Below are 17984 nucleotides of genomic sequence, written 5' to 3'. Positions count from 1 at the left end.
TGTGTCATTGCCAACAAAGGGTATATAACAAAGTATTGAGAAACTTTTGTTATTGACCAAATACTTATTTTCCACCATAATTTGCAAATAAAATCATAAAAAATCCTACAATGTGATTTTCTGGATTTTTTTCTCTCATTTTGTCTGTCATAGTTGACGTGTACCTATGAAGAAAATTACAGGCCTCTCATCTTTTTAAGTGGGAGAACTTGCACAATTTGGTGGCTGACTAAATACTTTTTTTCCCCACTGTAACTTGTGGAAAGTGTTTAGGAAGTGTGACTTTAGCTACATAAATAGGCAAATGACACACTTTTTTGTTTTGTTTTTGTATCCTAGTGGAGTAGACAACTGAAAATACATTTTTGAGAACATAGACCTACCTCCTATGCGGCTACTCTGTCCTCTTATTTGCCATTGCACCAAAACAACATGGTAACCAACACTTAGCCTAAACGCATTGTAATGTTTTTGGAGCTATACTAGGCCATGTTGTGTGGTTTGGGACGTTCTACAGTCAAGTGGACAGATGTCGCCTCTGACCTCATTTAACGCATCAATGGACCTATTGCTACGGAAACTGGCCACTGAACTAACATAAGGTAATATCTTGTTAATCCATTGATATGGGCTAAAATCACCCACACAGTTTATCAATTGCCACCATCATTGGCCGCGATTTACCGCTCCTTAAAGTGGATGTTGAGATGATCTTTTAGTCCTGATTGCTGCCAACATCTTTCAAGAATATTTCGCCCTCTGGGGGGTATTGTCATCAGAACAAATTCATCCTGCTTTTTAAGTAGACTAAGGGCGATTTATCTGTTTGACAATCGTTCTGTACAACTGAAATAAAGTATTTCCTCGTTTAGCCTACCACGGCAAATCTGTAGCAATTTACCTGACACCTTGTATGAATATAAAACTGTTGTTGGTGTAGCCTATTCATCAAATTTTTGTTTCCAATTTGTTATCCATTAATTAAAACTTGTTTTTAAAAAGAAAGTTGTCTTTTAAAAAGTGGTAATTTCTTATTAAGATCGGGGGAAAATATCCCTGGACTGTCCATATTTGAAATGTGTAGGCTATTAAATCAAGTCAGTTGTGATGAGTTAGGCCTAAATAATAATAATAATAATAGTAGTAATAATAATAACAAAGTATCAAATAAACTCTTGAATTAAATATAGGCCTACTTCTATATTATTCTACTCTATAAGTATTCTTTTTTTATTAATCAGCCTTACGGTGTCTGATAGGTCGATATTCCATTGGGGGCGGGAGTAGAGGACCTAGAAGCAGCTGTCTGGTATCATAATCACTTGACACGGTAACAACGAGAGATCAACTGATCTGTTGGTTTATTCTTGTGTTTAACACGCAGGTGCATGTAATCTCCCTTTAGTAGTGTTTTAAGAAATCCAGTGGTAGCCTGCAGGAGCGTGTTCAGTTCTGCCTGTTCGTTGCAATCGACCCAATGGGTTTAACCCAGTGGTTTAGGATCTAGTACATGGCTGCTTGGATAATTGGGTCGTTCCACCAATTCGGGGCCTTTTTGAGATGTGTAACTTGGTGAAAATAAACGTTTGATTTCACCTCATTTTCACCAAGAGCGCTTTCCCATTTTCAAGAGAGAGCAAAAAAATACTATAGTAAGTACCTATTAACTGCCAAATAAAGTAACAGGGTTGACTGTTACAGGGTTGACTGTAACAGGGTTTTAAGTCAGCCATAAATCCCAGTGTGACATGGGAAATGGAAGCTTGTTTTGTGCAACAGGGAAGGGCATATGAATGCAACACTTGTAATTAAAGCCATTTCTAGCCTGTCTATCTATGGGTAACAGAGTTGACGTGGTATGCTAGACCCACTCAGTTTTCCACCACAAAACACCAGAAAATGGCCAAAAGGAGTGGAACCAACTCACCTACTTTTACACTATGATTTGACTATTCGATGTTCAATGTTTCTTTTGGATAAAAAAAAAAAAAGAATACTTTCACCATATTAAAACAAAAGTACAATTCACGTAACAGGGTTTACCTTAAAATGAATCACTAATCTCATGAAATAAATTATAATCTTCATAAATGACTGTCAAAGCAACAAAATAACTGGGGTTAAGTGGATTAATATCTTCCTGGAAGTCCGAGGGTGCATGGAGGGACATGTCAAAATGCAGAAAGACTTTATTCATATTCAAAATCAGATGTATTTAATTATCCATGTGGTCTACATTTAAAGGGCACTTCATTGAATATAACAGGCTTTTTAAAATACAATATTGGTGCACCATTTCTACTTAAAATATCAAAGGGGTGCAAAAGGCACACATTTTGTGGAAAAACCCACTTAGCCTAATATGATATGTTCTGTAGTGAACGGTGCTCAGCCAAGTGAGCCAACCACCCTTTCTCTATAGATGAGTGAACGAACTCCTGCTGTCGAGGAGGTTAAGACTCTTTTGGAAGTTAAGATGAGGGACTTGTGTTGACAGTCAGTGTATAGGCTAGTCTACATATTGTGTGTGTGTGCTGGCACAATCATTGCATAATCGTGCAACCAAGAATTATGGACAATAACCGTGAACTAAAAAAATGTAATCGTAAGTTTTACATGAGGGTAAGGTTGGTAATTCTTTTACGAGCAGCATGGCTGGGAGGAAAAGCTTAAATTCCAAAAGTTCCAAGTGGTCAAAACCATTTGCTTTTGAGACACTACTTACCTAATGAGAGAATCAATTAATGCCAAACTTAAAAGATTCAGGCAAGTTTGGGTGACCAAAGCTGTGTTGTATTAATTAGGCTAAATTTTTTTAAGATTCATTACAAGCTCAATATATTTACTACAAAAATTACAATTATCACAATGCAATTTGCATGGTGTGTTTGTGTGTGTCCCGTTGCCTCCCAACAGTACAGTATGTCCAGAGCAGTCTGATGTTGGACAGGGCAGATTCTGCAGTAGTATTGATTGACTGACAGACCAAGCCCTCTCCTCTGACCGTTGCCTCAACATGTTCGCATACCAAACTGTGTAGTCTTTCTTGTTGCTTGGCAACTGGCAGACCCTTGTGCATGCTATATCATTGAAGTCAAAACGTATGTGCATTCCATTAATGTGTGTTTTTTTTAAAATGTGAGGCAAGAGGAGATTTGCTGAGGGTGGGCTTCAAGATGAAATTGAAAGTCAAAGTGGGGTTGTGGAGAATTAGGCATATATAGGAAGGATGGTGTTTGATCACTGAGAATGTCAAAGTTTCCTAGTAATTGACACTTTGATGGAAAGATACATTTAATTGGGCGCCTTGGCAGAAGACTAGGGCCTATGTACTTACTATATCTCCCGAGTGACGCAGCGGTCTAAGGCACTGCATCTCAGTGCTTGAAGCGTCACTACAGACCCCCTGGTTCGATTCCAGGCTGTATCACAACCGGACGTGATTGGAAGTCCCATAGGGCGGCGCACAATTGGCCCAGCGTCGTCCGGGTTTGGCCGGTGAAGGCCGTCATTGTAAATAAGAATTTGTTCTTAACTGACTTGCCTAGTTAAATAAAGGTAAAATAAAAATTACTCTATCATACATTTCCAGTGAATGCAATGGGAAGCATAGGCCTACATCTTAAGAGAAACTGTAGGCTACATGTTTTTGGGCCTCCAATGGATTGAAATTCCCAAAACACTTGAAATCCATTGGAGGCCCAAAAACATGTAGCCTACAGTTTCTCTTAAGATGTAGGCCTATGCTTCCCATTGCATTCACTGGAAATGTATGATAGAGTAATTTTTATTTTACCTTTATTTAACTAGGCAAGTCAGTTAAGAACAAATTCTTATTTACAATGTCGGCCTTCACCGGCCAAACCCGGACGACGCTGGGCCAATTGTGCGCCGCCCTATGGGACTTCCAATCACGTCCGGTTGTGATACAGCCTGGAATCGAACCAGGGGGTCTGTAGTGACGCTTCAAGCACTGAGATGCAGTGCCTTAGAATGAAATCCATATTAGAATGAAATCCATATTTAGGGTAGAATGAAATCCATATTTGTTTCGCATTTTGGCGATTCGTGGGTTTATAGAATGTTCTGTGGATTCATGGAATGTATTATTTTTCCACAGGTTTTGAGAGCATTCTAGAAGGGTTGTTTGGGTCGGGGCTGGTGGAGGACCTAACTTTATTTAAAGGTGAGTCCATATGTTGCAGTGACTGACACACAAACCCACATCACAGCTACGCTCATTAAAACCTAAATCATGTCCATCCCATTCATAAACACAAATGGTTGTTCCAAGACTTCTGAACTGATGCCTGCATTGATTTGGTTAACAATTCCAGAGCAAACACGTCAAGAAGTGTAGGCCTAATTATATAGTATTTTATGTGTACGTAGGCCTATATTTGCCCCCTATCACAATGCGGTGCTATTGTACCATGTGGTACCCTTCCACATTCACTCCTCCTTGTAAACAGTCTGTTTGCCACTGGAAAGAGACACGCTTTGTGTCCATATGAAGTTGGAGTTTGGGCTGGCCTGGAGCCAATGTAAAAGCCTGTACAGTTCTTTCAGACATTTTGAAAATACGTGACGTTTACTGACAATGGAAGGCATTATTTGGAGTTTTGACGACTTCTGCTCCAGAGCTGTAAATTACTATCCTAAATGGGACTATAGTACCAGTTGCTTTGGTTAGAAGCAAAAGTACAATACGATCCATACAAACAAAATGATGGGGAAGCTGGTGGGGTTACTGAAAAATCATGTGAGTTCAGCTAGAACACTCAGGGCCCTATTCAATCTGTCATAATTACCAGTAGGAGTGAACTGGGTGTCTGGGAGTCAAAAACCTCCTAGTACTGCAAGAATGTGTTCTTGTGCTTGACAAAACAAACATACAATGTGTGCTAAGCTTAACTCAACCATGCTCTCTCGTCTGACAAGAATGTTACCAATTTGAATTGAATACTAGGACCACTTGTTAATTGCTACACTTGATCAAGACTGGACTTAATTTATAAAATAAAAACATCTATAAAAAAAGACTGACTTTCATCTGAGTATAACATATTGCTTGGAGAACATTGAGAAGACAAAATTAACTTGATCAGTTAAAGATAAGCTGACCATGAAAGCCTATTCCATCAGACATTATTTATTTCTCTATTTAATATAGATGATTTAATAGGCCCTCTAGACCTAGTTCAACAGTGAATCAATGTGAAACTGCCCACTGCCTCTGACTAGGTATATTATTGTACTCAATTATTAAAGTATGCTCTTAGCTGAAGGTTAGTAGGAATCGAAGCAAATGGATTTCCATGGCAACCGACCAACCAGGCACAAATTCCCGGTTTCTGACACCATTTGGTAACTTTCTTTTGTTTTAATTATCTTAGATGAGCTCCTTGAGCTAGTCTGTTCATGTCCTTTATTTGTTCTAAATTCATCCCTGTTGCTAGTCTGTTCATGTCCTTTATTTGTTCTAAATTCATCCCTGTTGCTAGTCTGTTCATGTCCTTTATTTGTTCTAAATTCATCCCTGTTGCTAGTCTGTTCATGTCCTTTATTTGTTCTAAATTCATCCCTGTTGCTAGTCTGTTCATGTCCTTTATTTGTTCTAAATTCATCCTCTTAGTTTTTTCCTAGTTTTTGTCATCCTTGTTTTTTTTTTCTTCCTGCCATTTGATATGATTGGAGATCACACTCAGTCTAGCCCAGTGGTTCTTAACTGATTTTGATTGCCTCGGGACCCAAATTGGACCAGGTTGTCTGTCGCAATCCAATATTCACTGAAATGCCACCTGGAAAGGTATTTTTAACCTAAACGTTTTTTTTACTCAGACACCCGCGACCCGTTCAAAACCTGCCGTGATCCAAATTTGTGTTGCAACCCCCCCCCCCCCCCCCCCCACCCCCAGTTGCGAATCGCTGGCGCTAGCCTATATCCGCTAGTCTCATTTTAGATATTCATGTAAGCAACCAAACAATCAGTTGTGAATATGGTGCATAATATACACTGTTAGTATAACATAAGAATCACATTAACTTGAAAATAGATTTTTATTACCAATCAATTGTCAGTGTCAATTGTCTATCTACTCATGTTTTTTCTTTCCACAATAAGTGGTTGACTCTGACATCTCTGATTCTTACAAGCTAGAGGACTGTGTCACTGGATCCAGGATTTCTAAATAGGTTTTCTTTGGGATAATGTTCTTTTGTTGCCCTTTTCATGTTTTTAACCACCATCTGAGATGTCCTTTGTCGTACTCCACCATACCCCGTCCTCTCCTTTCTAAAATGTATATTTTCTCCTGGATCCACAGACTGTGAGCCTGAAGGCGTGTCAGACTGGTCATTTGATGAGAACTGCCTGTTCTGCTGCTTAAGACGAGACAAAGTCAAGGTAATGGTTTTCTTTTCTTTTGACGTTATTCTGTCTTCTGCGGTTCCACCCGTAGTGATTTGAAGTGTTTCCATTATCCATTTAGGCAAATTGCGCATCAATAATGAATTGGCGACAGCCTGTATGCCCTCCCACCGATCTTTTTCATGTCTTCCGGTAGCCCGCAAAAGCCAGCATGGATAGAATGCAAGAATTGACTTACAGTACCAGTCAAAAGTTTGGACTCGCCTACTCATTCCAGGGTTTTTCTTTATTTTTACTATTTTCTACATTGTTGAATAATAGTGAAGACATCAACACTATGAAATAACACATATGTAATCATGTAGTAACCAAAAATATGTTAAACAAATATGTTTTAGATTCTTCAAATAGCCACGCTTTGCCTTGATGACAGCTTTGCACACTCTTGGCATTCTCTCAACCAGCTTCACCTGTAATGCTTTTCCAACTGTCTTGAAGGAGTTCCCACATATGCTGAGCACTTGTTGGCTGCTTTTCCTTCACTCTGCGGTCCGACTCATCCCAAACCATCTCAATTGGGTTGAGGTCGGGTGATGTGTGGTCCTCTGTAGCTCAGCTGGTAGAGCACGGTGCTTGTAACGCCAAGGTCGTGGGTTCGATCCCCCGGGACCACCCATACACACAAAAAAAAAATGTATGCACGCATGACTGTAAGTCGCTTTGGATAAAAGCGTCTGCTAAATGGCATATTATTATTATTATTGTGGAGGCCAGGTCATCTGATGCAGCACTCCATCACTCTCCTTCTTGGTAAAATAGCCCTTATACAGCCTGGAGGTGTGTTGGGTCATTGTCCTGTTGAAAAACAAATTATAGTCCCACTAAGCCCAAAGCAGATGGGATGGCGTATCGCTGCAGAATGCTGTGGTAGCCATGCTGGTTAAGTGTGACTTGAATTCTAAATAAATCACAGACATTGTCACCAGCAAAGCACCCCCACACCATAACACCACCTCCTCCATGCGTTACGGTGGGAACTACACATGCAGAGATCATCCGTTCACCCACACCGTGTCTCACAAAAACACAGCGGTTTCAACACAAAAATCTCCAATTTGGACTCCAGACCAAAGGACACATTTCCACAGGTTTAATGTCCATTGCTCGTGTTTCTTGGCCCAAGCAAGTCTCTTCTTCTTCTTATTGGTGTCCTTTAGTAGTGGTTTCTTTGCAGCAATTCGACCATGAAGGCCTGATTCACACAGTCTCCTCTAAACAGTTGATGTTGAGCTGTGTCTGTTACTTGAACTCTGTGAAGCATTTATTTGGGCTGCAATTCCTGAGGCTGGTAACTCTAATGAACTTATCGTCTGCAGCAAACGTAACTCTGGGTCTTCCATTCCTGTGGCGGTCCTCATGAGAGCCAGTTTCATCATAGCGCATGATGGTTTTTGCGACTGCACTTGAAGAAACTTTAAAAGTTCTTGAAATGTTCCGTATTGACCTTCATGTCTTAAAGTAATGATGGACTGTTGTTTCTCTTTCCTTATTTGACTTGTTCTTGCCATAATATGGACTTGGTCTTTTACCAAGTAGGGCTATCTTCTGTATACCCCCCCTACCTTGTCACAACACAACTGATTGGCTGAAACGCAATAAGAAGGAAAGAAATTCCACAAATTAACTTTTAACAAGGCACACCTGTTAATTGAAATGCATTCCAGGTGACTACCTCATGAAGCTGGTTGAGAGAATGCCAAGAGTGTGCAAAGCTGTCATCAAGGCAAAGGGTGGCTATTTGAAGAATCTCAAAAATAAAATAGATTTTGATTTGTTTAACACTTTTTTGTTTACTACATGATTCCATATGTGTTATTTCAGAGTTGTGATGTCTTCACTATTATTCTACCATGTAAAACATTGTAAAAATAAAGAAAAATTAGTAGGTGTGTCCAAGCTTTTATGCCATATTCTAATAAATCTCATGAAATAATTAGATGGTGAAACTTGCATCCAGTCAACAAGAAAAGCAAGGTGAATAAATTCAGGCATTCTTTAATGTCAAGACAATCCTTGTCCTGCAAAGAAACAATTTTTATAGTTGAAAATAGATTTAGCAAGCAGTATGTATTTAGAATTAAATGGGGAGTGGAGCTTTATATTTATGTGATGACATCACGTGCCTCACGAAAAAGTTTCCATCATTTGTCAAAAAAAGGAAGTTTGACAAAATAAATATCCACCCCCGTTGAACGAAAAACACATTTTCGGTCCTTTGAACATTTCTCCTATAGCTGCCGTTTCCATTTCACATGTCACAATGTGTATATACAGTGGGGAGAACAAGTATTTGATACACTGCCGATTTTGCAGGTTTTCCTACTTACAAAGCATGTAAAACAAATCTAAAACAAAAATCCAGAAAATCACATTGTATGATTTTTAAGTAATTAATTTGCATTTTATTGCATGACATAAGTATTTGATCACCTACCAACCAGAAAGAATTCCGGCTCTCACAGACCTGTTAGTTTTTCTTTAAGAAGCCTTCCTGTTCTCCACTCATTACCTGTATTAACTGCACCTGTTTGAACTCGTTACCTGTATGAAAGACACCTGTCCACACACTCAATCAAACAGACTCCAACCTCTCCACAATGGCCAAGACCAGAGAGCTGTGTAAGGACATCAGGGATAAAATTGTAGACCTGCACAAGGCTGGGATGGGCTACAGGACAATAGGCAAGCAGCTTGGTGAGAAGGCAACAACTGTTGGCGCAATTCTTAGAAAATTGAAGAAGTTCAAGATGGTCATTCACCCTCGGTCTGGGGCTCCATGCAAGATCTCACCTCGTGGGGCATCAATGATCATGAGGAAGGTGAGGGATCAGCCCAGAACTACACGGCAAGACCTGGTCAATGACCTGAAGAGAGCTGGGACCACAGTCTCAAAGAAAACCATTAGTAACACACTACGCCGTCATGGATTAAAATCCTGCAGCGCACGCAAGGTCCCCCTGCTCAAGCCAGCACATATCCAGGCCCGTCTGAAGTTTGCCAATGACCATGTGGATGATCCAGAGGAGGAATGGGAGAAGGTCATGTGGTCTGATGAGACAAAAATAGAGCTTTTTGGTCTAAACTCCACTCGCTGTGTATGGAGGAAAAAGAAGTATGAGTACAACCCCAAGAACACCTTCCCAACCGTGAAGCATGGAGGTGGAAACATCATTCTTTGGGGATGCTTTTCTGCAAAGGGGACAGGACGACTGCACCTTATTGAGGGGAGGACGGATGGGGCCATGTATCGCGAGATCTTGGCCAACAACCTCCTTCCCTCAGTAAGAGCATTGAAGATGGGTCATGGCTGGGTCTTCAAGCATGACAACGACCCGAAAACACACAGCCAGGGCAACTAAGGAGTGGCTCCGTAAGAAGCATCTCAAGGTCCTGGAGTGGCCTAGCCAGTCTCCAGACCTGAACCCAATAGAAAATCTTTGGAGGGAGCTGAAAGTCCGTATTGCCCAGCGACAGCCCCGAAACCTGAAGGATCTGGAGAAGGTCTGTATGGAGGAGTGGGCCAAAATCCCTGCTGCATTGTGTGCAAACCTGGTCAAGACCTACAGGAAACGTATGATCTCTGTAATTGCAAACAAAGGTTTCTGTACCAAATATTAAGTTCTGCTTTTCTGATGTATCAAATACTTATGTCATGCAATAAAATGCAAATTAATTACTTAAAAATCATACAATGTGATTTTCTGGATTTTTGTTTTAGATTCCGTCTCTCACAGTTGAAGTGTACCTATGATAAAAATTACAGACCTCTACATGCTTTGTAAGTAGGAAAACCTGCAAAATCGGCAGTGTATCATACTTGTTCTCCCCACTGTATATTTTTGCAACATTTATTTTAATTAATAAACCTGGGTCAATGCAATCTCTCTCGCTCGTGCCTTGCACGCGCTCTCTCGGAATTAATCCGTGAAGAACGCATTTCTCCATCGTGCCAGCGGCCATCGAAGGTGAGCATTTGCCCTCTGAAGTCAGTTACGATCCCACAGGTGAAGAAGCCGGATGTGGAGGTTCTGGGCTGACATGGTTACACATGGCCTGTGGTTGAGGCCGGTTGGGCGTACTGCCAAATTCTCTAAAATGACGTTGGAGGCGGCAACAGCTCTGGTGGACATGCCTGTAATCAGCATGCCAATTGCACGCTCCCTCAACTTGAGACATCTGTGGCCTTGTGTTGTGTGACAACTGCACATTTTAGATTGGCCTTTTATTGTCCCAGCACAAGGTGCACCTGTGTAATGATCATGCTGTTTAATCAGCTTCTTAATATGCTACACCGGCCAGGTGGATGGGTTATCTTGGCAAAGGAGAAATGCTCACTAACAGGGATGTAAACAAATTTGCAAACACAATTTGAGAGAAATAAGCTTTTTGTGCGTATGGAACATTACTGGTGTCTTTTTATTTCAGCTCATAAAACATGGGACTAACACTTTACATGTTGCGTTTATATATTTTTTCAGTATATATACACAGGAATGCTGTCCGACCCTAATGCTTCAGTAAGCAAGCGGTTCGGCTCTGCTGGCTAACTCATTCATTGCTAGAGCTGTCTGGGCTTCTCCCCACTCATGCTGCACAGAAGTTAACAGACTTGAATAATGCAACACGGCATGTAGAAATGTTGAAACTGCTCATTACTGTTCGCGAAACAATGTCCATATAGGCTAGAACACTTTTACAATGCAAGACGATACATGTAGCTTCCAGCTTCAATTATAGGCTTACTTTCCTTGCTAGCTTACAGCTGAATTAATTCACTACCCTAGTACCTTGTTTGTGATACCATAATACAAAATATGCTGATTATCGGCAAAATCTTTATTCATTCACTCCCTCATCACCAAAAACTTGTTAACTTCCTCGTCTCCCTCGCCTCCCGTCTGGTTTCCTCTAGATTCCATAGCCACGTTCTGGGTCGTAACTAGTTACCACAGCCACAAAGTATAACCACGCCTATTTCTACAATTTCTCTTCTTAAAATGTGATTTTAAACCTAACCTTATCAATACTGTTAACCTTATTCCTAACCCTTACCTTAAAAAAGACAAAATATGCTGGCTGTGTTAACTAGTGCAAACCCACATTCTTCCTTGGGAATGACGTCACTACTTTCTTAAAGGAACAGCGCGCACTTTTATAAAATAAGAGATTGCGTTTATGCAAATGTTGTTGATCAGTACAATAAAATAATGTTCTTCTAGCAGTTGCCAATAAAATAAGTCCTAAATGGAAGGGACTGTTTGTCATCTGGAACCCCATGAAATCAGCTAAAACAAGCTCAAACTAAATGCATGCACACACTCTTATTGGATATTATGCATTCACCTGTATTGGGAATAGACCTATGCTATGCTACATTTTGATTTACTAAGTTTATCAATACATTTACCATTCAAATAAATTATTACCATTGTGTTGTTTTGTAGTTAGATTGGTAAAAACAAAGTCAAATTGATTGTTTAATTGATTCATTTAATGCATAAATGACTGTCACTTCTGTAGCGACGGTGCTATTCGTTGTTTCTCCATCACTTAGCTGTGTTTCTGTTTCTCTCTTCTCCCAGGAGCACTTAGTTGGCCTGAGCAACCAGGGGTTGGAGAGCGGGGCTAAACCCCTGCTGGTCAAAGACCAGATTAAGATCAACAGACTTGAGAAACAAGCTGAGGAATTCCTCAGTGCAGTCCTCTACAAAAAAGGTAGGTCTTTACAGGAACAGTGTTTGTTACATACCACCTCCTGTGTCCTTGTGTTACAACACTTTCTGTAAGATTGTGTATTGAAATACTAGCAGGAATAGGCTATTTCTTGAAGTGGGCCATATGTGTTCCTTCTTTAAAATTATTTATTTTATTTTTAGGGGGTAGATCAGCTTTAATATTGCAGATAGATTGTAACTTCCATCAATGTAATTGTCTGCATCACTTCCAATCCCCGATATAGTTACATTTGATAAAACTGTTGCTATGGTTGAGATAGCTTCCGCTCGCACACAGGCTGAGGGTCAACCATCTCTACAGATATCTTTGACATTATTTTCCCCTCTCCCTCCCTCAGATGTCCCCAGCTTCTCGGACCCGCACATTCCAGTAGTGGCTCAGGCGATAATGCAGAGGATGATCCGCCAGTTTGCTGCCGAATATACCTCAAAAAGCAGCTCCTCTTCTCAGGACGGCCCCTCTGCCCCCAGCCCTGCTCCCCAGCCCCACCCAGATCAAAGCCTGCCACCTCCCCCCTCGCTGCCCCCTGCTGCCAGCCTTGGTGCTACTGTGACAGCCTCCGTGCCCAGCCAGAACCCTGTCCTCTCCAAGCTGCTTATGGCCGACCAGGACTCGCCTCTCGACCTCACTGTCAAAAAGCCTCCGCCACAGCCTGTAGAACAAGGTAAAACCAGCAGACACACTAGTTCTGGTATTACATTGAACCAGCAGTCACACTAGTTCTGGTATTACATTGAACCAGCAGTCACACTAGTTCTGGTATTATGTTGAACCAGCAGTCACACTAGTACTGGTATTACATTGAACCAGCAGTCACACTAGTACTGGTATTACACTGAACCAGCAGACGCACTAGTTCTGGTATTACACTGAACCAGCAGACGCACTAGTTCTGGTATTACACTGAACCAGCAGACGCACTAGTACTGGTATTACACTGAAAAAGCAGACGCACTAGTACTGGTATTACACTGAACCAGCAGACACACTAGTACTGGTATTACACTGAACCAGCAGACGCACTAGTACTGGTATTACACTGAACCAGCAGACGCACTAGTTCTGGTATTACACTGAACCAGCAGACGCACTAGTACTGGTATTACACTGAACCAGCAGACGCACTAGTACTGGTATTACACTGAAAAAGCAGACGCACTAGTACTGGTATTACACTGAACCAGCAGACACACTAGTACTGGTATTACACTGAACCAGCAGACACACTAGTACTGGTATTACACTGAACCAGCAGACACACTAGTACTGGTATTACATTGAACCAGCAGACGCACTAGTACTGGTATTACACTGAAAAAGCAGACACACTAGTACTGGTAGTAGATTTGATATAAAGTAACCTCTTCCTCACTGTCAAGAGGATGCTGCCACAGCCTGCAGAACAAGGTACAAGACCGTAACCAACAGATTCATTACCCTACTGTACTGCACAAATACTGCACACCCATAGAGAATGATAGAGGCCTCTAGTGGCCAAAAGGCTGTATTAGCATGAGCAGTGCCATTGAGGGCTTCCACCATTTTAATGTAGTCAACTGGTTGGGACTTCCAACTTCATTGGCTGATCCCTCCTGATGACCCTGTTGGGAGTCATGTCCAACTGGGTCATCAAGAGGGATCAGCCAATCGTGAAGAAGAAAATTGGCTACTTCAAAATGAAGATCGCCTCAATGGCGCTGCCCATGCTGTCACAGCTGATATAATGGCTCAGATAAACATATGAGTCCTCTATCTCTATGTGCACACCTGACAGAATGGCTCTTGCTTTCTAAGTTACTAACCCTTATGTCCTGTCCCTAGATGGAGTGCTGGACCTGTCACTCAAAAAGGGACGGGCCAGAAGCAGCATGTCATCGCTCCACAGTTCTCACCTTTCCCAGACATCCACTCTCAGAGGGTAAGACCGACTTCCTGTCACCTGTTTCTACTTCTTGTAGGGCTTTACCACAACAAACTCCCCAATCTGTCCAAACAAAAGTTTATAACTACAGGTAGGAGCTCCTGGTCCTGGACAGCTCCAGCCTATGCAGGTTGATTTGACTGTGTGACATCATTAAAGTGATTTCACATGTGCATCTTCAAGAAAAAAAATCTTGAAGGAGATGCTTTGGTATCAGGAAACAACATTATTATTATTATTATTATTATTGGATTCCTTTTTAAATGCACAATAAAATGTAGTTAAGATTCCAATGGATTGAAGAAATAAGTGAAATAATCAAAATAAACCCCTAACCAATAGAGCTTCCCATTCTATTAACTACACAACATCATGTTCAACGATTTACATTGACCAAGCCTTCATTTCAAGCTAAAAAATAATTTGAATCTTTAATCCAGTAAAATCAGTGTTGTATTTTGGCTGAGGGCAATGCCTCGTGATATCATCACGCCGTGGCATGGACGTTAGTGCATTTGAAATGGAACATGCCGCAATGAAATTTTAATTTGGATTAATTAAGTGCCAGTTGCTCCGCTCTCTAGCTGCCCCCCTCTCTTTAGGAGTGGAACAAGAGCGAGAGAAGAGTGATTGAGTGAACAGAAGAGAGGGAGAGAGCAAGCGAAGGGAGATGTGATCTGAAACAGTTATCAAGAATCAAGCTGTTTGTGATGTTGATCTCGTTCAGAACGTACAGATCTGTACTCAATGCAGATATCCACAGATGTACATCTAGTATCTATCACTCTATATACCCCCCTTACGCAGCCCATCTTTGATATGATATTTCAAAGCTGAGATGGCAACTGGTCGGAGGTGGAGGGAATATTTAGAAGTGCAAAGAGCAGACTCCTTTCAAGTCATAATATGATCTTGGCTTACGACTCTAGCGGCAGTTTTGTAAAGGGCACACTTCTTTTATTTTCCTCTGTGTCTGTGATTATGGCCCCTCATCACAAATTGCCTTACCACTAATTAATCAATCACCCATGAATTTCATGTGAGCATTTTCAATCAATACGCTCTGCTGATTTGCTATGTTCTATCACACATAACAGTACTGTGTGTAAGTGCCTTGTTGGGTGTTAACCTTGCAGATAAGTATTTCAGATGTTTTCTTACAGTAACAGTATTTCTGTCAGGTTGATATTGTGAGCGTTTATGTGAAGTCCTACATCATCCCATGCTGATGGCTTACTCTTTTATTGCTGTGCTTGTTCAGTGGTAACGTCACTCGCTAAGGGCTATACGTTAGCATTAGTCATTTGGTAACACACTCATCCTGCCCTGCTCTGCTATTAAATGCCAGACTGCCTTACTGCAATGAACAACATTGCCCTCCCTCTCCTGCCCTATCTGGACAGGGCTGGACACATTTATCTCTTATGTTTTGAATTTTTCTTTGGATTTAATTTCTTTGCCCTGCATATCCTTTTAATTTTTTATTATTGTTATGTTGACTGACGCATAATTTGTAAACAAAAAAAAGAAATGCAAAGCTAAAACAAACAACAAAATAAACAAATTCCCAAACTTGAGCCTTTTTTGTTCTTAAAAGGAACACACACACACATTGACTTTTTTTTTTTTTATCTAAGCAAGATAGTGATGTTACCCAAGCAAGATCATCCAATAAAGGAGTGGCCAACATCCTCCCTTCCCCAACCCATCCTCCCCTAGAGAGAGAAAGAATAAAGCACTGTGCAAGCTCTGCTTACACCAAATTTCCTTCCATCCAATCAGGCGTTCCCTGAGAGCTGACGGACAGGCCGGGCTGCCTATGAGGAGCCTGCAGGATGGTAGGAGGAGGGAGAATTTCGGTCACTCCGCCCCTTTAAAACCCACCTCGCCTCTCGGTCATGCGCTGCACATCAAACAGGAAGTGAACCAGGATTCCGACACAGAGTTGTCTCCCAACCAGAACCACACCTCCAGACCCTTCGACCACCTCTCTCTCTCCAGGTATGGCTCTCCATCCTGGGCCTCCAAGACCCACTTTGGGGCCCTCTTGAAGCTCCGGGCCAACAGCGGAGCCGGGGACCACCTCAAAGACCTACCAAGCCTGCTGGAGGCCGCGGGGCTCTTCACCAAGTCCCCCTCCTGTGGGAAGGCAATCCTCCAGGAGGCCCGGAGAGACCAGGGGCTCTCCCTTTCTCTCTCCCCGCCCGTCGACCTCAAAATCCCCCGGGTGCGAGGCCTGGGGGTGGACCTCTCCTGGGGCTCTCTGAGCTCTGATCCCTACAGCCTCCCTAGCCCCCACTGTGAGAACAGCCTGGGGAAGAGGCTGAGGTCCATCCTGCCCAAACACGGTCGCCGGGGAAGCAGTGGAGGTCTGGACGGGCCTGGAAGAGATGGGGAGTATTGGGGTTCATCCAACGCAGACCGCCCTGCTTCTGGGGGGCAGTACCCTACCTCTGACCCCGAGGCAGACCTCTGCAACAAGCAGCCGAGGAAGAAGAGAGGAAGATACCGTCAGTACAACACAGAGCTGCTAGAGGAGGCTATAGAAGTGGTGATGGGGGGGAAGATGAGCGTGTCCAAGGCTCAGACCGTCTACGGGATCCCTCACAGCACTCTGGAGTATAAAGTCAAGGAGCGCCTGGGGACCCTGAAACACCCGCCCAAGAAGAAGCTGAAGCTGATGAGCCGCATGGAGGAACTGGAGGGTACGGAGGCCCCCGAGGGCAAAGAAGCTCTGGATGCGCCCCTGGACCCCCAGGAGTCTCTGTGGGAGGGGAGACAGTCTGTGTCTGTGCCCAGAGAAAACGGCAGGGAGCTGCTCAGCACAGGCCTCTCACCAGACAAGTGAAGTAACGACCGGAAGAGATTTTATTAGGATGCCCATTAGCTGCTGCCAAGGTACTTGTTGATGATGCAGTACTTGTTGATGATATGTGATGTTTTTACCCAGACCAGGTAATCGTTTGCATTTGTCAGACAGTGGCAGTGACTGAGTCTATATAGTACGCAAATAACCCGTTTTTGTGTGTTGATTTATTCCAAAAGCACTTATATTTACTCTGATCAATCCTCTGAATCAATCTGACCTATTCATTTTAGGTCTTTTAAAATTGTTTTTAAATAGTTATAAAGCCAACTGTGGCTGTTTCAGTCAATCGGACACTAAAGTGTCTCTCTTTTAACTCTTTAGCTTGCCACTTGACAATATCCCGACATCATTGTTTGAAACACTCCATATTTTAAATATGTTTTGGTTTTTTTTATGATTGTGCTGCCCTTTATACTATACTATACTATACAATAAAATATTTTAACGGTTCAACCTGAAACACTGCTTTAGATACGGTGCCAACATAATCACATTTTTGCTCATTAACTAATGTGATCTGTGATGTGTTGGCAAAATTGCAATTGGACCAAGCCCAAATAATGTCTGCACAGATGGAGTTATGCTTGGCTTACAGTCCTCAAGCAGTACCCTAGTTATTACAGCACCTAGACCAGCGGTCTCCAACCCATGTCCTGGAGAAGTACAGGATGTAGTGGTCTTATTCTAGCCCAGCACTAAGACACCTGGTTCAATATAAACAAGGCCTTGATGGGCAAGTGATTAGCTGTATTGTGTGCTAATGCTGGGCTGAAACAAAAGCCTGCAGACCTTTATCACCCAGGTTGGAGACACCAGGGTTGGAAACACCAAACAAATGTATTTGTTTGGGTCATAAGCATGATGCATGCTCAGCCCTCAACATGTTATTTGTTATGTAGAATCAAGGCTTATTTGTATTTTAAACTCCCTATTAATATTTAATATAAATAGGGAATTATTATAATAATTATTTACTATTTATTATTGTACTTTGTGATCTTAAAGTCAAGCACTGGTGGACAGAATAT

The 17984-nt window shown here is 41.9% G+C and overlaps 1 protein-coding gene across 1 annotated transcript; it reads left to right on the top strand.

Moving 5' to 3' along the window:
* Positions 1–4120: 4120 nt before the first annotated feature.
* LOC311122617 (ligand-dependent corepressor-like) lies at positions 4121–16935 on the top strand (the record flags this gene model as incomplete). Its single annotated transcript, XM_084196958.1, has 6 exons — positions 4121–4186; positions 6327–6406; positions 12013–12145; positions 12504–12830; positions 13988–14084; positions 15870–16935. Coding segments are annotated over 6 exons (1769 nt in total), but the record flags the coding sequence as incomplete, so codon positions are not given.
* Between the last annotated feature and the right edge of the window lie 1049 nt (positions 16936–17984).

This window comes from Coregonus lavaretus, assembly GCF_964263955.1.
Source record: "Coregonus lavaretus genome assembly, contig: HAP1_SCAFFOLD_4640, whole genome shotgun sequence".
NCBI lineage: Eukaryota > Metazoa > Chordata > Actinopteri > Salmoniformes > Salmonidae > Coregonus > Coregonus lavaretus.
Note: the sequence above shows the minus strand (reverse complement) of the source record. Positions and strands in the feature narration are given on the sequence as shown.